At 38.4% G+C, this 22017-nt stretch overlaps 1 protein-coding gene across 2 annotated transcripts in view; it reads right to left on the bottom strand.

Moving 5' to 3' along the window:
* dcc (DCC netrin 1 receptor) overlaps nucleotides 1-22017 on the bottom strand; it is a 400100-nt gene that overhangs the window by 112927 nt on the left and 265156 nt on the right. For both annotated transcript variants that reach the window (XM_028463510.1, XM_028463511.1), the window contains one exon: nucleotides 1355-1496. In XM_028463510.1, the coding sequence (XP_028319311.1) occupies nucleotides 1355-1496 (142 nt within the window). The remainder of the gene's footprint in view (nucleotides 1-1354; nucleotides 1497-22017) is intronic.

Genomic DNA, 22017 nt, shown 5'->3' with positions numbered 1-22017 from the left:
TGATACTGCTGTTGTGTTTATTTAAGCAGTGTTGGGCCTTTTTTCCGTGATATTGAATTAAAAGCTCATGAACTTTTTTTAATAATTCCAGTATGTTCATTTGTTGTGTGCAACAATTAAAGTTTGAAAGGATTTTTATGTAACGTAAGAATGTTAGATATAGATGTATTCATCATTTAGAATAGAAATATTAAAATAATCGAGGGTTGCTGCTCTACAATGATACATGTCACAGCTCATTATTACTTTACGGAGGATGAGTGAAGGTAAAAAAAAAATGAATGAAAAACAATTACCAGTATTTTGCTTTGAGCTAGTTCATCTGTACAACAGTTGATTAAATCCGGACCAGTTTTGACGGCCCCGCCTTTGCTTGAAAACGCTGCTCTTTGATTATTCTTAGTGGTATAAGAGTAATCCGGATGGAAAATCAAAGCTTTCCAACTTGATCGAGAAGATTAAATATGAATTCCGCTTTCGCCAACATGTTTTAAATACCTGGCTTTATTTGGGACGAGCAGAACAGGTCATTAAAACGTAAGGTTAGGTTTCGAAAGAGTTCTAGAAAATACTCACAATTACACTTTAGAGATTATTTTTAACCACCTGACTTTTTGCTGCAAACACTGTTCCACTGCTTGCATGAAAGATTCTACCTTATCAGTTTTTATTCCACAGGACTTGTTTTAGCCAGTGGCATCTCCGTTATGAGGAACTGTGTGACCTGACCTTTCTAGCAGTAATAAATCAAGCAACACATTCCAAATACACCACACGGCAAAGCAAACAAGGCAGACAACAATAGTTTCCCTAAAATATTAAACAATAGAACCTTTTTACATACTATTAAGTTATTTATTCATTTCAAAAGAAATGTATCAAAATGAAGTAAGAAATCTGATCATTTTTCAAAATATACACACACGCACACAACCTGAGTCCTGAAGGAGACAGATGAAGATAGTCATCAGTGGTAAATAATGAAAATGAGGATCAGCTTTGTTCATATCCTGTGAGCTTCATATGGTAATAATAGCTGCTGGGAGTCGGAAGGCAGGCACACACCCACATGCACATGTTACATGCAAATGTCTTTCTGTTCCTAGCTGAGGATAAAACTATAAAGCATTGTCGTGTCACATACCCGGCATTACATCTCTGTGTATATTCTGATGTAGTTGGGTGTAAATCAGTGAAATAAGTCACTGAAAATAGCATTTACTCAAACCACAATCATCCAAAACAAAGGAAAAAATAGTAAAGAGTAGCTTCTTTAGATTTAATACTATGTAAAAACGTATTGTACTTGAAAAATAACAACCTAATGTTTTGTTAAATTAAACCTTTGACCTACCTGTAAACAGGTACCAGAAATTGTTAGGTTCAATGGCTTCTTGATCTCCACGGCGACCAGTCTTCCTGTACTTGATCTTGTATGCAGTAATGATCCCGTTGTGCATGCTGCGCGGAGGTGGCTGCCACGATATCTTGATGCTCTGAGTGACAAAATGAAGAACAACAAGCGCAGAATAAATATGAAGAGTTTCTACTACTGATGGCTTCATTTCTCCAAATGTTATTCTTATTCTCATTTGATAACTTTGAGTTCTCTTGCACATTGATCACACCAGTGGAATTTATGGTATAGTTAGTTTGTGTTATAGGCTTCTCTCGGATGCAAGTCACGAGCTTGAGGGGCTGCAACATTTAAAGAATGCCATAAAAAATTAAAAGTTCAAAGTGATAATTTTATTGTTCAAAGACATTTAAAAGAGCAACAGACAAATAATTAACCCAAGGAAACAAAAGGGACTGGAGACACTAACCAAACTGACCAACATTTGGGCGAACCCCAAATAGGGGCAGTGCACCACTAACAAGGAGATGAGTCAAAAACCTAGTAAAAAACAAATTATATATATATCTAAAATGATAACGCTCAAACTAAAACAACAAATGCAGAACTGCTGCTGCTTGGTGTCTGTCGCTGTGTTCAAAATGGCACACTATGTACTATACACTACAACCGCAAGGAGTATATACTGTCTACTATATACTATAAGAATGGTTAGGAGGATTAGAATTTTGACTGTTCCCACTGAAGTATACTTCTAAGTTTCCCAAGATGCATTTTAAAACTACGACAAAATGCGGAAACACACTGGTGCTAAATATCTCTGTTGATTCTCCACCTATGAAAGTTCTGAAAGCATTTTAAGAAATAAAGTGACCAAGTAGAATATCAATATCTGGTGATTTCATCCATAAAACTCACATATTTAATATATATTTCATTCCGACATTTCAGAGATTTCCGGAGGCCCGCCATTGTGCGACTGACAAAACTTAATTTCAACGGTTAACTTCAAAACAAGAGCCTTATTTAACAAAGTGTTAAAAAACTAATGAAGACGAGAAGATGTGCTTTTGTTTTGAAAAGTTGATGTTGGACTTTTAACTTGAAGGCGGTCCCAGGATGGTTTTACATTCAGCTCGCAATGCATCATGGGGCGGTTGACTACGACTAGTGTGATCACCGTACATACTTAAAAAATGTCCGGATATAGTATACATCCGGGTATTTCTTGCATATTAAATGCCTGCATACTATCTCACATGAACAGAGTACATACTGATTGTGATGTCAAACTGAGTAGTACGTTAGTATGACATTTCAAACACAGCCAAACAGTATTTAGGCCAATATAGAACCAAGGATACAGTGGTTGTGTTCAAAATCGCCTTCTAATGTACTATACACTACACACTCATTGAGTATATACTTTCTATAATATATATATACATTTTTATTTATTTATTTTTTCTTTGTCTGCCTATGCTGTCAAAGATCAACACTACATAAAGTGCAATATTTTAGGACAGCAATGCATGTACTTTCTACTATTAATATGATTACTATGGTGACCGTTCCCACTGAAGATGCATTTCGAGCCTACAACAAAAACCTGAAGCACACAGACTAAATAACTCTGTTGATTTACCATCTTTGAAAATTCTGAAAAAAAATGACCAAGTAGAATATCAACATGTGGTCATTTGATCAAGGAAAACATTCACAAAAAAACCATTTAATCACCACTTTGGTGATTTTTGGATACCCGCCATTGTGCTGCTCACAAAAAGTCTGGTTAACTTCAAAACAAGAGCCCTATTTACAAAAGTGTTAAAAACTAATGGAATGTTGTTGTTTTTTTCCTTTAAATAAAGGGGATGTTTGATTTTTAGCTTGAAGCCGGTTCCAGGACAATTTTACATTCTGCTGGCAATGCATCATGGGGCGGTTAAGTATGACTTGTGTGCCCAAAGTGCATACTTCATGTCCCCTTATAGTATACATCCAGGTATTTTTCATACTCTCTACTGTGAATGCACTAATTACTTATTTTGACGTCAGACTTTTGTATGCCGTTTGCTGAGCCATTTTTTTCATTTCCTCCTTCCTCTCCACGTGATTGCTGATCTGAATCAGAGGTTCAGTCCAAAGATGAATGAGGAAGGGCATGTAGAGAGGCCAGAAAGCACCACTCATAAAACCTGTCTCTGGGGTTATTTAATAATAACTGTAATCAGTACAAGTCTTTTGTTGTGAAAAGCAAGTCAACAATAACAAAACAAAGTTTATATGCATTACAGAGTGAATCAACAGTCGATTTCAACACCATGCAAATATAAAGGACGGATGTGTGAATTGACATGCCATCAAAGGGAAAAAAAGGAAGATGAGGAGAGAATGTAAATCTGAGCGTTTAGCTCGCGCTGCATTTCCATGTCATCTATTTACGTGCACACATCTGAGTGTGATTGTGTGTTATGTTTGGGGGTAAGTTTCATGAATTTTAATTGCTTTATTTGCATGTTAACAACCCTCTTGTCGTAGACAAACAGACACACACGCAGCAGCTGTTTGCTCGTCCAGCGGTGTGCTCTGCTCTGAGACAGCTGCCATCATCCATCCTGTTGATATACCCAGTGTGACCCGAGTGTCTGTGCGTATGTCAAGTGTGCTGAACATGGACGAAAGAAGATAAACGGCTTAGGGATGTAAACCAAAAAAAGAAAACAACATTTGAATCCTAGTCTTCAGTTTGAGGTAAAATGCATATGACGACTAAATATGACAAATGAATCATTTTACAGTACATTTTTAAATATCTAAACAGTGTTTGAACAGGTGCTTGGTATATGGTAATGTATGCTGCTCACTTTAATTTTCTTGTGGCTGTCAGAATAAAGTTGTCCATTCTCTTTTAAAGCACTTTAGCAATAGAGCCAGTTACTAATGACAGCAGACACCCAACAAACTGCTTATTTGTGAAATGTAATCAGTATCCACCATTAGATGATATGCAGCTCATTTGACTGTGAATCAAGCTTAAATTACCTTCAGAATAAAAGCGAGTATCAAGCAACAAGGAACAAAGAAACCTTGAAGCAGTAGAAATTATAAATATGTACATACATATAGACAAAATTTGGCTAAATTATAGACTAAATTTTCTATCAGAGGCACAAAATGATGGAATACGCTTCCATAAAACATCAGAAACTGTGGCAATTACCCAACCTTTAAAGCTATTCTCAAAAAGTGGTTGAAACCAAAAGCAGTCATGCACCCATAAATAACTCATGACTGTTGTTTTTTTTTACTGTAAATAGTATATGTGTTATGATGTTCTCTGTCAGTCAGTCAGTTTGTCTCATTGTGCCATGTTGCTTAACTGTATGTTAAAATGTTATAATTTCAACAGTATGTTATATCACATTTACCTGCCTTAGGACAATGGATGAAATTTAGCTATTGTGCCAACTCCAGCATATTCATGTTGATGCTGTTTGCTGACACATTGATTAATATGTGATGTCCTAATTCAAATAACTAAATTGGATGAAATGAAATGAAATATGCAACACCTCCAAAATAGCAACATGAGCACGCCTTTGTGTTATTAGTGATAAGTTGTTGTCAACTGGTCTGGATTTGGAATGCAGCACGAATGCCAAATAACCAATCTTTAATATCTGAATACAATCCAGAAAATGATGGCAACAATTAAAAAAACAAGTTGACCAAACTTTGTAGTAGAGAAGCCCTAAACCAGAATGAAAAGACCAACTACAATGTAGCTACTCTGAAAGGATTGAAAAACCAAGTTATAAAAGACTTTCTTTTTGTTGTTGTATTAAAGGTGCAGTCTGCAACTCTTATAAAAGTGAGTTTTTGTCATATTTGCTACAGCTATCACCATGTAAGGACAGCTTTACATCAAACTAGTAGTTTGTATGACAAAAGCAGACTCACTGAGTCCCCCCTGATGCTCCAGCAGCCTTTGGCAGATTGCCAGAATGCACCGCGACCGAGCAAAAAGAACCAATCACAGCCAAAATTGTGTTTGATGGGCTGTCTGACAGCTGTTGCTCACAGTTCCCGCCCCTTTCCCGGAGCTAGAGCGCCATCTTTCTTACAGTGTATGGTCTGGAGGAGTAGAAGATAGAATTAGTGACTTTCCTGCTTTAAAGGTAATTACTGCTGCTTGATTTACATTATGTTTGATTTGTAATTGTAGAATGTGTTGTTCATGTGCGCGCAGCAGCCTCCGTGTGGCTGCTGTAAGTGACGCTGTGTTGTTGCTGCTGCTGCTGCTGAGGTGTGTGCACATTGAGAGAGAGAGAAACAATGCAGTAATGTGCTTTTAACAGTGCATGTTATATTACTGTGATGTTGCCGTCGGACTAACGTTAGTTTGTTAGCGCCTCTGAGGGAGGGACTTTGGAAAGTTTGGAGGCAGGGCAAGAGAGCAGCAGGGGGGGAGGAGGAGAGCGGGATCTGGGAGTTGCGGACTGCACCTTTAAGTAGTGCTAAAGAGATTACAGACTAGGTTTTAAATGAAAATCTATAATGAGCATAGAGCATACATACCACTGTATTTATCAGTGGGTTGATCAAATAAAAAAAAAAAATGCGCTTCACCAACAAACGCTGATAGCCTTACATCACAAACCCAAAATAAATATTATATTTCCCTTTTCTTTACATAGATCAGTAAAAAAAACATTTATATTTATCTATTTTCCAGTAACTTTGTTTTGAAAAATGTATGACTTCTGCTTTTGCGATCACATCTCCTTTACTTGATTGCATGTGATTGTACTCAGTGTTAAAGACGACGCACAGACACCGCAGTGGAGCGTATTTATTGCAAAAGAGTTGCGTGCACACGCCCCCACCAGACCACATGTATTAAAACATCTTTAACTGCAGGTTTAAAAAATAAAACAAAATGGCAAAAAATTAAAACCAAGCGGATTGAAAAGCTTGTAATCATTACTGTAACAAATGGATATTAAACATGTGCTTTTGTAAAGAATTACTGCAGTGTTTTTTCTATATCTTGTATCACCCTAAAAATTATTAATGTTAAAAATAAATACATTAATATTATTACAATGCATTAAAAATGCGTTCTACTCATGTTAAGCTTGGTGGCTGAAAGAGTCACTCAGCAAAGTTTAATTAAGATGGAAATTAATCCCTAAAATAATACACTTGTGGCCGATTATCCTTTAATTAATGGATGTAATCACTTTCAGCATCGTGTCAATACAGAAATATAAGTTTTAGGCTAACTATACAGTTCTGCAGTGTGTCCAGTATTGTCCCACCTGGATAAAGTCATACACTGCTTGGCAAGTCAAAAAGCTTTTGGTTGTGTAAAATCTGTGGTAGAAGGATCCAACAGGAAGAAATACAAATAACTTTAAAACCATGTTAACCGTTTTATTGCACTATGTTAATACAGGCATTTACTGCTACAGGTTTAATGGTCTGTTAAACGCTGATGGCGAGCAACTACTGGTCACAGTCCATTTCAATTCAAAGATTCATATTACCATACCACTATTTTGTGTAACATTTTTCCATAGAAGTGCCTAATAGTTTCCACAGATTATTACCTTTTAAAATAATACATTGGAGGTCACCTTTTGCTTCCCAGCATTATCACAGATTTTGCTGTCGTAGTACTGCAAATGTGTGTTTTTTTGTATGTATTTAAGCAGTGTACAACAATACCTAACTTGGGAAACAAGAATTTTCAAATTGTTATCTTAAGCAATCTGTTCTTTTACAACCTTCAATAAAATCCTCTGCCACCCCATGTATCAGTACGTTAGCAGTAGGCCTGGGCATGATATCCAGAGTCAAGATTTATCCACATTTCTATTTTTGCGATATAGAAAATTACAATATTGCTGTTTTTTTTTGTTAAAGTAGTAGGAGACGCTACTTTTGCTACTTCTTAATAGCATGAAAAGCCCAGTTAGATAGATTGCTGAGTGCGTCCTAGCCCATGCCTTCCCATAAACAAGCCACACTACAGAACTTACTCACACATGCTGTCCTATATAACAGAAAAAGCCAAAAGTGGCACATATAATGCAGTTGTTTGTGTTAATAAATGTGCCTGTGTGGCATTTTGTATCAGCAAACTAAACCCAGAATTGTTTTCTGGTAAGACTTTATTGATTGAGTTAAAAATATTGATATGAGTTTTGGTCCACATCACCCAGCCCGAGTTAGCAGCGTCTTCAGACCAAACAACCTACATGTGTGGGGAAGCCAGTGCAGTTCTTCTAAAGAACAAATGATTTGCAGACACTGAAAGGCCCTGTGTGGCATCGCTAAATGTGGTTTTAATTATGGTTTTGTCTTCCAGCACACCCAAACGCCTACAGCCCCCTGCAGTCCTCCACAATGAGTCTCTGAATTCCTCCGTTTCGTTTGATTCCTAAGTGTTTTCCTTTGTTTTCAAGACTTTACTTCCTTGGTGTATTAACAGCAGCCTCTAGAGGACTCATACGATTTGAATCAACGCAGACGAGGCATTTGTGAGTCGTGATTCAGTGCAAAGATGCGAGTTATTAAACTAGGTCTTCCATTAACTGAGCAGCTGTGTTTGGTACTGCTGTGGATTTGGACTGTGAGATGATCGGAGATGCTGCTGTAAACGAACTAGTGCTATAGTTTAACATATTTTTTGAATAGTATTCCTTTTCTAAATATATTCACTCTTTTCAATCTAACTTAGTTTGTAGGTGTCACAGTTTCCATATCACCATTGTAGTTTAATATTATTCAAATATAAAATATTTATAAAATAATTGTACTTGTGTAAAAATTAAATATCAAATTATACAAAAAATATATAAAATATTTACAATTATTATCACAGCGAAGAGCCGTCTATGGTAGAAGAAAGACACTTACGAGCCGAAAAAGTGTAAAAAGCCGTGCAGTAAACTGAGCAGTTACTGTACATGCGCTCGCCGTAAAGCAGGGGTGTCAAACATTTTAATTCAGGGGCCACATATAAAGCAGTTTGATCTCAAGTGGGCCACAAATTTTAAGTCGGGAAACAAGTCATTTCAACATTATTGGGCCCCAGTTTGCACTTACGTATACAGAAAATACAAAATATGTAAGAAACCGATATCACTACAGGGTCTTCACTTTAATATTTATTCATTTTGTGACCAATTTCTACTTAATTAAGGGAAATGTAATGTAATAATTTGAGGAAAATTTAAAAATACTATAAGAATTTTTTCTTTTGTAAACAGTTTAACATTAAAAATGACAGCCATTATGCGATGTACAGTAAGCACAATTTAAGTTTTTTCTTTTAGGTAAATAAATGAATTTATTTTATTGCATAATTGTGACCATCACCTGCCCTGGGTAAGAAACACCTTATTATAAGTAGGTTATAAAAAGAGAGGGCGGTGTTACACCTTGGCATGGTGCCCTCGGGGGCCCGGCGCACCCAGCCAGCAGACCAACCACTCCCGACGCAGATCAGCCATGCCAGAAACCCCAGGCTGCGCCCCCACACGCCCACTCAGCATGACCCCAGGGGAGGCCCCGGCACAGGCGAGGCCCCAAAACACCACCCCTTGATGCCACAAGGTCTCCCCAAGTGAGCCCGACCCGGCCCACCGCGCCAGTGACAACTCCGGCAAAGGTGCGCCCTAGGGGAACAAAGCCAAAGCGCCCAGACGTGCTGGCGGCGCAACCCACAGCAACACTCCGCTACCCAGCGACCCAGAATGCAAGCGCCGCCCCCAAGCAGTAGCCACCCTCATCCCGGACCCCCCAGCCCAGAGCCACAAACCCCACCATCCCAGGCCCCCCAACAGACCCACCCCTAAACTAACCCACCCGGTGCGGCACCGCCCGCCCCCCAGGCGAGAGCCACAGCCCACCAACCAGCACCCAACAGGAGCCCCCCCAAAAGTCTCAGGAATCCGGCCCTCGAGGACTGGAATTTGCCACCCGTGTTAAAGTAATCACACAGGAAACACTAAAAAATAGGCTTTTACACGCTATACTAGGGATTACCATCTAACGTGGTTGGGCGTGGAATGTATAGCCTACAATACAGTAAATGGGGGTCCTCACTATAAATGATCGATTAATGATTATCATTTATTAGTTCTTTAATTAATCTATGAGCTCTGTGTGGTCTGTGCATGTATTGATTAATAGGTGGGATAAATAAGCATTGCTTCTTAGAACATTTAATAATCTTTACTCAGATTAACTGCTCACCAGTCAATGTGACAAGTTAGCCCTTTCATTGTACGTACAATACGTCTGGCCTGTTGTCCGCTGCTTTGTTTGCTCCAGACAAATGTTGGGTAATCCACCGATAATGGATTCGGAGAAAAGCAAATATAAAACTGACAAAAGAAGATTTGTGTTTCTCCAACAAACACACACACACACACACTCACCCTTTCACTAAAAATATTGTTGTCATGGCATCATTTTATAACCAACATCAACTGCAGCAGGACTGTGATTTGATTCAAAGCACGCTCTGAACACATTTACACTTGTAGAGACTATACAACACACACTTCCACATCTGTTGGTGTCAAATTACACACATTCACACACACTGACAGCAGCTGTATTTGTGTGTGTGTGTGTGTGTGTGTCCTGCCGTCAGCCTCGGTGTAAGTCAACGGGCCAACAAACGCTTTAAATATTCAGCCAGTGTTGCTGTGACAACGGTCACGGAGGGATTTATTAACATTTAGCTGCACCTGTTCTTCCGCTGTTTCTCATCCTGCTAATTGATTACAGCAGAACTGATTATTTGAGGGAGGAGAGAAGGGTGGGGGTGAATACTAAGGAAGAAGACGGGAAGCAGGGAGGAAATAATAAATGAGCAGCTAAATTTCTTAATTACCCCCCCCCCCCCCACCCTTTACCCCCTTCTCTCTGGTTGGGCCATCACCTCACGCTTCATTAACTAATTAGCCACTTTGACAGGATGCAGGTCTCAGAAGAAACAGCACAGAAGTTGGAGTCACTTTGAAAAAACTCCACTCGAAAACAAAAACAGAACTATTTTAAGTTAGAACCGATAGTGTCTATTTTTTATACATGACTTATAAAGAAACCTGTCAACAAAGCAGTGGAATGCTGGGTAATAAGGCAGTCCAACCTTGGACAACATGCTGCAATTTGGACAAAATGGCAGAATAGTATAAAGTCTATATGTAGTACAAGCAAAAGTCATTTACAGATACTTCCATACAACTGAAATATATACTTAACACACATAATGTTAAAGACACCAGTGGACGTAATCACGAGCCTTAGCCTCACGAGCATTTCTATGCCATTTAAATAAATGTATGAACAGTAAGTGTTGATGCATTTTTTTGGAATGTCTAATCCAACCTGTTGTCATATCAATGACACTTAAAAAGCAAGTAAAGACTCACTACTTTAGACCGACCTTAAATTCATTTTTGTTGATTTGAAAATGTTATCATGTACAGCATATGTGGACATTAATTTCATTTTTAAAATTAGAATGTACAGTACATTCTTGTTCCTATTTTAAATTGTGAAGTATCTTGTGATACTGTCTGTAATGGATGCCTAATAAATAAAAGCTTACTGCCACAGTTTGTAATCATCAAAACAACTAAGCGTCCTATACTACGAAGCGGGATAAAAGGGGCGGACATTGCAGGGTCAGACCAATCACAAACACGGAAAAACCATGCGAAGCAACTTAAGTCACAATTGAGGAATAATTCTTGAAAAATATGAAGAATTAAAATCATAATTCAGACCAAAAACAACACTGTTGCTGCACCAAAAGCATGAGGGAAGGAGCGCTGACAGAGAATTGATGACTGTTAATGCTTAAATTAGTGAGATCATGCGATATTCATTCATCAGAGAATAAACAAACACTCTGATCAGTTTCAAATTTGGACACATACATCCTGTATATGAATAATTAAATAAATAATTAATATTAATTTATTGGTCAGAAAGTGCCCGGCGCACACAGGCTTTATCAGCTGACTTTGGCAGGTTGTGGTCAGCTCCATCAGTTGAATATCTATATCTTTCCTATAGGATGTTACCAGGTAAAGGAAAGGATTGCATCAATGTCTAAATATTCTCTTTCTCTCCTGTCAGCTGTCACATCAGATCCACACAGCAATCAGCACAGAGAATGACTCACCTATTCTTGGGCAAGAGAACTGATTGGTCATGAGGCTTTGTACTGGATAGAAATGATCTTAGCATTTCACCTACTACTGACCACGTAAGCCGTTCAGCGCAAATAATACCATGGTGATTTAACCCGGTAAGAAGTGTACCAGTGCCGTAGTACAGTTGAACAAAATAAATCCTAGAAGTTAGCGCAATAATATAAAATCCAGCTTTGTAGTACAGGCCCACAGAGTAAAAGGTGTGAAAAACAGAGCCACAAACATCAACAATAGATTTACATACACTACTTACACTAGGGCGACCGTGGCTCAGATGGTAGTGGGTCGTCTTCTGATCGAGAGGTTGGGGGTTCGATCCCAGTACCTGACTATGTGTCGAAGTGTCCTTGGGCAAGACACTGAACCCTAAGTTGCTCCCAGTGGTCGACTAGCGCCTTGCATGGCAGTCCTGTCCCACTGGTGTGTGAATGTGAGAGTGATTGGGTGAATGAGCTGATATGTAAAGCGCTTTGAGACTGCTTCAGTGTGGTGATAAAGTGCTATATCAATCAAGTCCATTTACCATTGACTTGCTTCTAAAGCCAATGCACGATTGTCATTGGTACCAATCTGTTCAAGGTTATCAAATAATGATATTTGAAACTACAAACAATAACCAATACCATCAAAACTGTACATTTTACAATGTATATAACTTACATTGGTGCAAAGAAAACAATAAATGATGTTTAAACAATCCAACTTTTCTATCCCTAAAGTGCAAAAATCTACTTTTTCTCCCATAATTTCCACCATAGCCATGAGACGGCATGAATTATTGTTGCCAATGACCTCAGACAGAGGACACATCTCCATACTTGCCTTGTTATGCCTTTGACACAATTGAGTGTAATTCATTACTGTCGGGACCGGAACATGTCATTAGGATTAATGGAACAGCACCAGGCTCACTTAAAACATATTCAGATTCCACTGTTTATGTCGCAGCACATTAAAGTCCTACAATCGATGTGACTTTAGTTATGTACTTGAAAAAGATCACTTTGTCATTCATAAGCAGGTGGCACACTAATAATTTTCTGTGCTATGCAGATGATACATTGACCAATGAATGAATCAATGAAACCAACCAGCAACTGAAAACGAAGGCCTTCTAAAATCTTGTTGGCAAAAAACCACTAAGGACACGTCATTCCAACATTGTTTATTGTTCCTTCTCCACAATTATCAGTTCTATTCCAAACTTATACCAAAAACCTCTAAGAGTGCCCTCGCCAATGCTTGCCAGAGATGTCGAGGCTACAGAGTGTGTGTCGAGTAATGGAAGGGGCGTTTCTGCAAAGACCAAATCAAAGCTTATTTAGTATTTGGTTGTTTGTTTGTTAGTAGAATTATAGAAAAACTACAAAATGGATTTTGCTAAATGTTTAGAGAAAAAAAAGGACGCTATGAAAAATTGCCTTAAATTTTGGAGGGGATCCGGATCAGCATACTGATTCTGGATCAGTTTGAGAAAAAATCCCTATCGCTCATCATTGGCAAACGTTAAAAAAATTCACATCTCAGTTTGTAACTGATTGATCTTTATGACATTTGACTCAGTTGTGTTATTTGACTCAGTTACCCTAATGAGTTTCATCCGGAACAGATCCGGTTTGCATTATTTGTTGCAATTTTACAAAAAAATGGGGGTGCCCAGGCCCCATACATTACTGTATGGTTATTAATGGGGATAGACATTTGTTCCAAGCCTTCCAAGTCCCCTTTTCTGTACGTTGTCCAAATTACACATCCATGATATATGCATGCATCATGGATGACTGAAGGCATAAAAATCCAGCAGCAACTATTTCGGGAAAAATTACACAAGAGAATACACAAAAAAAAAAAAAAAAAATACTAATTTTAAACAGATATGACATTCAGAGGAGCCAAAAAAAGACAAAAACAAAACGCATCACAGATTATACAACTACGTGTGATTACGCACGTGGCCAGTAAGTGGTTTCGTATGCACTCAAAGAATGAACACCTTCTCAAACCAATTGGCTTAAGTGGTACGTTGCCTCATGAAACTTTATCTCACACTGACTAAAACCATTTTATCTACTTTGAGTTTTTTGAAATTACAGTAATCTATGTGAGCTACACAAGAATACAAAAAACTAAAACTATAAATATCAATGCATTCGTACTTCATTGGCTCCTAAAAGGGATTCGTGATTTTAAAATTAATTAACTGTTGAAAAAAAACACATAACCATGCGTGTGTGTTCACAGTATTTTTGTCATAGTTTAACAATGAACAAATATTTACAGCAAATCCTCCATCCATGCCTTTTCTTGTTACTATAAGCCTCTTTTTTTATCTCTTGTTTTTCTCTAAATGTGCACACTCTGGCAATGCATGCTGGGAGGTGGGACATCAAAAGTTTTCTTAGAATCTAATCGTGTAACCAGTGTAGATGCAGATACTACTCACACTACTCTGGCCTTAACTTTGTTGGAAGCTCCATGCCCATTCCTAAAAAAGACTCTTTATATCATTTTAAGCCTGTTTTATAGTAGTTTACATATGTATTTGGCTAGCAGATTAGATTCATAGCTTGAGGTTGATACTTTACAAAAGGTAATCACTGCAAAAAACCTAAAAGTGAGAAATGAAGTAATACAAAGAAGCACCTTCTTGCTCATTGTTAACATAATGAAAGCGTATGTGTTGTTCTGTATGAGTCAGCTAATCAGAGCAAGTGCACAACCACTGGTACTTTCACTGCTTCAGTATTGTATGTTCAAAAGTTCAAAATCTTAGAGGCCATCATCAGGTCTATGATCACTGATCTTCATCATGGTTGCTGCCAAAGTAGAGGTTTAATCACAATATTGGAGTTTTTTGTTTTTTTCACTGTAGTTCAGGCCTTTTGTTGTGCTGCTTCATGAAGCTCCATGGATCAATTAGAGCCACATCTAAAATATTTGCTTTCATGTGTCATTCGGAGTCTAAGACGCCTTAGGCAGTACTAAAACTCTGCATTACTTGTGTGAATGGAGCAGGAATGACAGGGAATAGAAACGGCTCCTGCAGCTGTTTGGTATTCATTGACACCATGAAGCAATTTCGCAGCCAAAGACCTTTTCCTCATTCACTCGTTCCAACAGACCACAGGCTTCTGTCTTATTTAAGCTTTCCCTGGTGGACTCTGGGAAATGGAGGAAAGGCTGTACGAAGATTACAGTAAACACTAATGATAATTTGTCCCATCACGCACCACAATAAACAAAAACACACCAAGACCAATCAATCGGCAATAGTGATTAATGAAGGGCCTCAACTGGACCATTGTCCTTCAAACTGTGATCTTACTTGCTTATTTTCTACTCATGGTAAATAAATAAAAAAATCTTTAATGGCTATAGAGAGCAATAAAAGTCCTAACCTTGAGAGCAGTACGGCAAAAAGAACACAGCACAAAAGTCACTGGCCACAAATTCTCAGTAATAAAACGTAAAAAAATATATTAAAATAAACTTGCTCAAAGCTTACCTTTTTCTTTCTGTTTGGCAGGATCACATTCCTAGAAAGGTTCAGAACAACCTCTGAACATATACAGGAAAGCTCCTCATCAAAGCTTTTTCTATCAGATTCCCCTCAATACATATTCAGGAGGATGCTGTAGATAGTCATTAATTCTGCAACAGGTTTAAAGGAACACAATTGTCCCAGCTGTTAGACTCCTTTCACTGGCTCCCAGATACAATAAATTACCAGGCGGCGAAAAATCAAGGTTTTTCAGCTCAAACTCAAATTAGGGTTCCAGCTTTTTTCTTATTTTTTTTTTTAGTACAATCATTGTTCATTATTCTGTTTATTTTGAACAAAGGATGGAAAAGCTTTGAAGAAAAACAAACCTTTTCACTGAAGCTGGAATTAATTCAATGGCTTTCTCCGCTTTATGTTTTTGTATGTGGGGCAGCAGTGTGTGTGAGAGCTGCATATAGAGCACCTCATCTACCCTGTGACCCCTCCTTACACACACACACACACACGCACACACGCACACACACGGGTAAACGCTCTCTGAATTCAATCTTTGATTGTTTGTTCGTGTCCTTTGGGTAGGAGCCGCAATCAATGTGTGTGTGTGTCTGTGCATGTGTGGAAATGCCCTGTGGGTAAAAGGAGCAATCACATGGCGGGCAGAACGTCTCTGCTCTGTTTCACAACATGAAATGCCACGTTGAACCATGAACTGTGTGTGTTCTAGCCAATATATTCTTACCATCAGATTTATTTTTGCACATATTTACTTTCTAATGATATCATATCTTTTTTTTCTCAAGCAGATGAGGCCCCAATCATGGATCAAACCTCTAATTGACAGAGACCGCAAGAAAAATACTAAATGTGAGTAAAATGCTAAATATTTCAATCAGCAACATGTTTATCAATTAGTTATTGTGCCAACTACCTGATGAATAGCCAGACAGCAGCAGGCCCAGCATGGATCCACACCTGCTGGCTGAAGAAATGGCTCTACTTTATAAAGGCCTGGCAGCCCAGAGCAATGAGCTGCTAACAGATGGAAGCCATCCTGGATGGATGACAGAACTGTGCACAGTGCTGCTGGTGAAGCGACCCCAGAAGGGAGCAGTTCCATCCAAATACCGGCCAATAACCTGCCTCTGCACACAACATGGGAAGTCTTCTATCATCATAGTATCATAGCAACGGAAAATGTTGGCACGTTGCATGAGCGAGGTACAAAAGGGGTCACCAGAGGAACAGGAATCCAGCTGCTGGTCAACAAAGCAGGGTTTAGACACCGCAAGACTCGACTGTAGGCAATTTAAGATGAGATACCAACAATATGACATTTTCAAAAGCAAGCATGTAACCATTAGGTCCGTTCCCATTTATTATTAGTATTTAATCATTACTGTAGTATTTTAACTCAAGTCATTTTGTGTCAAGTTGAATATTTGTTCGTGTTTATAGTGTGCTGTGCATTATACATGGATATGTATTATTTTTCCAATATGTTATTTAAGTGTGTGATATGACATTTCACATAGAGAGCACCTTCATTTTGTTGTATATGTTGTACATAGACAATAAAGCTTTTGTCTATCTATCTATCTATCTATTTATCTATCTAAATGTGCATAAAGGACTCAGCAGATAGCAGGACCAGCATAAATAATAAATGATAATCATGGAAAGGTGAGTCTTCTTGATAACCACAAACCTTCTACAAAGAAACTTGCACCTGTCCACTAAACAATGACTAAATTCAATCCAAACTATAAGCCTATAATTTTTTTTTTTTGTTATCACTATTAAGGAAGTTGAAAACAAAATAAAAATGATCACTTTACAGTCTAAAAATGTTATTTCAGGATGTTGAGCTAGCTCAGAGTTCTAAGTGAGTTTTATTCAGATTTCAGCTTTAATGAAGGCAATATATAACCTGCTATTCCAATTCTAGTAACCTGCATCCAAAAGGTTTCTGTGCTTCCGACATCATGACGTCTCTGACTTTCACAGTGAAACCTCTGCCTCTGTCAAACCCACCTGAGCACTAAAGCTTCTTCTAAGCAGAGTTTGACATGTAGTGAAAAATGGAAAAGTACGTTTCTGTCACGTCGACGTACACACAGGGGTGGATTCACTAAGATCTGAAATAATGGGTGGTAAACTATGTGCATCCCTGTTTCAGTTGGTGGCGCTGTTTCCTCACCTGCTGTGGGGAATTCACTAATATTGCGCCACTCGTAGGTGCGCGTATAGACGTGGTTGAGACCGCCCTCGCGGGGGGTTGGGCAGAGGAAGGAGGCGATTGGCCATTGGCGTCCGGTACGGACTTCACTTTCATACCAAAGCATTTTCCACTGAGTCATATTTATCTGTTACACATTCACAGCCTGTTTGATGATCGGTAGACAAAGACACACATTAAGCCTGATGTGCGCGATCAGAACGTCATTTTGCGATTATTATTAGTAGTAGTAGTAGTATAGCATTTTACATGTCTTCCTTAATCCGCTATATCCACTTCTTAACACACACAGTCAGGTATTCAGCGAAGTATGCGCGTCTATATTAATGTTAATATTATTTCCAGTATCTTCGCTGTTGAATCATCTCCGTCTTACATGTTGCCGTCGGTCTAAAAAGTTTTAAAATCTCTTCTTTCCTGTAATACTGGTGGTAAGAGCGCAGCTTTTTCTGACGACGCTGAGGTGAATCCCCGTGACAATCTAATTTTAATATGATTTACATGTGTAAATGTGGGCGTGAACAGGGAGGGGACAGAACAAATTTAAAAAAAAAAAAAAAAAAAAAAAAAAGAATGCTGCTGATCTTGTTTTTGGTTTTTCTGTACTTCTGTTTGGTTTTAAATCAGAAAAACAAAATAACCACACTGTTATTTTGATTTGGTTTTAAAAAAGAATAACCAAAGAACGAAGGGTACACGGATTAGGGAGAAGTGTTTTACTTTTGGGTTAAACAACTTATTGAGTTGGAAAAACTGAAAACTTTTAGTTGACTTGCCTTTATTTTAAGTTGAACTGATGCAAAACATTGGTTCGAGAATATTTAAACAAAATCCACGCCAATTAAATCAATTGTGTTATCTAACTTATTAACATAGGTTTAAAGAATTTAACATTCAATTCAACAAATTCAGTAATGTAGCATATGAAGATCTGTTTTTGGTTAAATACTGTACTCTTATTCAGTATAGTAATAAATGCAGTACAGTAGATATCTAAGGTAGAAAATTCAAATTCAATACACAGAAGCGTGATGAAGTATATTAGCTGCGTAAAGAGATGTGGGAAGTCTACACTGAAAGCATTTTAATGGGACACTCCATAATTAACTCTACAAAAAAACATTTTACATTCTGAGCAGTCAGATGATCACTTTGCACTGAGCTTGGCTGGTCTGTTTAATTATGGTTTAGACAAGTCCCCAGGTTTTACAAATTAACTCACGACTCACTGCTACAAACGGCTCAATGTGAGGTTGAACGGCTGTGAGAGGAACGCTCAGAAAGTGTCGAGGCTGCAAAGAAGCTCGCAGTGAATAAAACGAGCCAGACAACCACTCACTTCGCCCCTGATCCAACCTGAGACAGCCACAGACATACTGACCTGGGCCGGATGCCTTCTGACTGACACACTGTACACTCATGTTCATAACAGTCAAGCACACACCCCTCACACACACACACACACACACGGGAAAGAATTCAAGAAAGGAAATTGTCAGAAATATTGAAAAAGTCACTTTGACAGCAGAAGTTTGACCAAAGCAGAAAAAATTCTTTCCACAATAACAGGCTGCAGAAAAGCTGAGTGATTTTGGTGTTTTTACATATGTGGCCAAAAACCTTTGATATGTCATTAGAAGATCTATGGCTAACAAAACTCATTATTTTGCACCATTTTTGTTTTATTAACTTTTAAAAATGGGACTACTTTACCATTTAAGAGCCTGTGCACCGCCATGTTGAAATGAGGTCGTTGATGATACAAATTGCCCATTTTAGTCAATCGAGTTCTATGGGAGTGAAGGCATTCAGGATCATTTAGCAGCTTTTTCAGTCAAAATGACAACGTGTGCTGCTTTGGGTTGCTATAAAAATCTAAAAATAAATCAAATAAAAGCTGTCAAAGGTTGAACAACAGTGTATTCAATATGCATTGCCCCAAACCCATCCGTGGTCTTAAATTTCAACTGTCTAAAAGTTACTCAAATGAGCTCTGCTGAGCTGTCCTGAGAACAGGCTGTTTCTGTGCCTGCACCTTTAAATGTCTGTCGACGCCTACTTCTGTAGCTGGGACAGAACATACTGGAGACACTTGTGTTGATTTGTACAACTAACAACAGAGCAATTTGCATGTCTAGCTCTGAGTGACGACATTGTGAAACACTACTGATATCTCACCGCTGGACACACAAAGGAGGGCCGTGTTATCAGTGGGTGGGCTGCAGAGATCGTGCAGGAATCGCTGGTTTTCCTCATTCTGGGAGTTGTCAGGATCAGGGAGGACTAGTTTATAGATGGAGAAAAAACTTTTTTATAATATGGGCCTTTTAAAGGGCCCATATTAAGCTAAATCGACTTTTCTGTGCTTTAAACATGATAAAAGTGCTGTTTGGGCTTCATACACATGCCCAAAGTTTCATACACATGCCAAAATTTTCATTGATTCCCTCAATCATTAGTTAGAGGGTGATTTGCTCCTTTCTTACTGCAGGGTGAGCAAACACCTCACTCCAATTTGATGACGTGTTCCCACTTTGATGACGAATTTGACGTGGCACTGAGCTGGAGAAGCCGCGCCTCCAGGAAGCTCTCTACCGTGATTGACATGTAAACAGACACGCCCACGAAGGTGAGCATGTCAGCGTCCTTCGCGCAGTGCTATGTACGTATGTACCAGTGAACGCCCCGCCCCCACGCTTTGTCTTGTGTTTATAAAGCAGCATGAGCTCGGCTACAGAGAGGGAGGCCATCCTCTGGCCCTACGTCACCGTGTGGGGAGGAGGAAGTCAGTGTTCCGTCTATAGAAACGCCCACTCATGAATATGCATAAGTAGGCCGCAAATCAGCCTGTTTGTAGAGTTGCTCAGAAAGTGACTTTTCAGAGGCTAAAACTCTGGAAAACAGGCGAGTTTGGGAAAATAAACCTCAAATACTATGTTTTGGGGTTCTTAGAACAAATGGAGATGGGTGAAAAATAGCACGATATGGGACCTTTAAATAGGTCGATGTAAACCTCTTTTGTTTACCGAAATTTGATAAACAAAATCCGTGACCCAAAAAAAAATCTGTGACCGCAGGGAACGACAGTTCCAACTCTGCTGTTTCATAGACAGCATGAAGAAGAGCAAAAAATCTTGATGATTAAACTATACCTTCAACCATTTCTGACAAGAATGCTGGTTCTTTGCAGCAGACAGATTCAAATCAATTTTGGTCGGCATTAATGAGCAGCAGTCAATCCTGGTTGCCTGTATTTACATGCACGAAGCTCTTCTTCTCTTCTTCTGGGCGTCTATGAAACAGCAGAGACAGAACTGTCGCCCCCTGTGGTCACAGACTTTTTCGGCTCACAGATTTTGTTTATCAAATTTTGGTAAACAAAAGAGGTTTACATCGACTTTTTTGAACATTTACTGATTTTTGAAGTAAGCCAAAACCACATAAGTTGTAATTTTGACTGTAAAAGCTGCTAAATGATCCTGTATGCTTTACTCCTATGGAACTCAATGGACGATTCACATCATCGTTGACGTCATTTCAACATGGCAGCATACAGGCTTTAGAACGGTAAAATAGTCCCATTTTTTAAAAGTTAATAAATTCATATGGTGAAAAATAATGTGTTTTGTTTGGCATACATCTTCTAATGAGGACATTTCAAAGGTTTTAGCCACATTTGTAAAAACAGTGGAGGATCCCTTTAAACTCACTAATCCATATTTCTTAAAGTTTAAAAATAAAGTGTGTACAACTTAGTGTTCAGCACAAACATGGAAAAGTTATCCAAACCCCTTGAAACACTTGGCCTGGTATTTTGATGCCTTTAATTTCCTTTGGATGATAAATGATAGAAATGATATGAAGGCCCCTAGCCCACATAAATCAAACAAGCAGTAAATATCTGAAATGTTAACCAGAGGGAATTAAAAGTTAATGTAATAATATACATTTCAGGATGCTATTTATCAATCAAATCAGGTCAGATCTCCTGGGAGCTGCTGACTGATGGATCTGTCAGCGTTGGATGTGTGTCAGAGAGAAAACCTTTGGAAACTTTAAATGTGAGGAAATCTGTAAAATCCACCATTGAGTTTTTATTTCTGAGTACAGGGACACAGATCTGTCTGTTCAACAACAAACTTTACAATTAGTCTACACCAGTGATTCCCAAACTTTCACCAGTCTCGTACCCTTTCAGACATTTAAGCTGAAGCCATGTACTCCTACCACTGCACACTTAAAAAACATAATAATTTCATGCAAGTTTTTCAACCTTGGGATCGTGAACCCATGTTGGGTCGCCTGGAATTCATATGGGGTCCTGAATCGTCTAATAATTTATAATATTAACAATAAATACTGATTGAAAACATATTTTTAAAAATGTTTTCATTATTATTTGTTTTCAAATTACAACACCATACACTAAACAGTCTGAAACAACTACATTCTATACTTTCACGTTCTCAAATATAAATCTAGTTATAAACATATCTCAGCTGTCGTTTTGTGCACCAATTATGGCACCAACAAACATGATCAAAAGCTAATTTTAGAAAGAAAGAAAAAAGTCTGGAGAGTCCAAAAATGTGGGATATTAAAATGGGGTCACGGTCCAAAAAAGTTGGGAACCACTGATAATGTCATATACAGTGTATAAAATGTGTCTGAATTTCAC

This window comes from Gouania willdenowi, chromosome 12, assembly GCF_900634775.1.
Source record: "Gouania willdenowi chromosome 12, fGouWil2.1, whole genome shotgun sequence".
Classification (NCBI taxonomy): domain Eukaryota; kingdom Metazoa; phylum Chordata; class Actinopteri; order Blenniiformes; family Gobiesocidae; genus Gouania; species Gouania willdenowi.
This window is presented reverse-complemented; position numbering and strand designations above follow the sequence as displayed.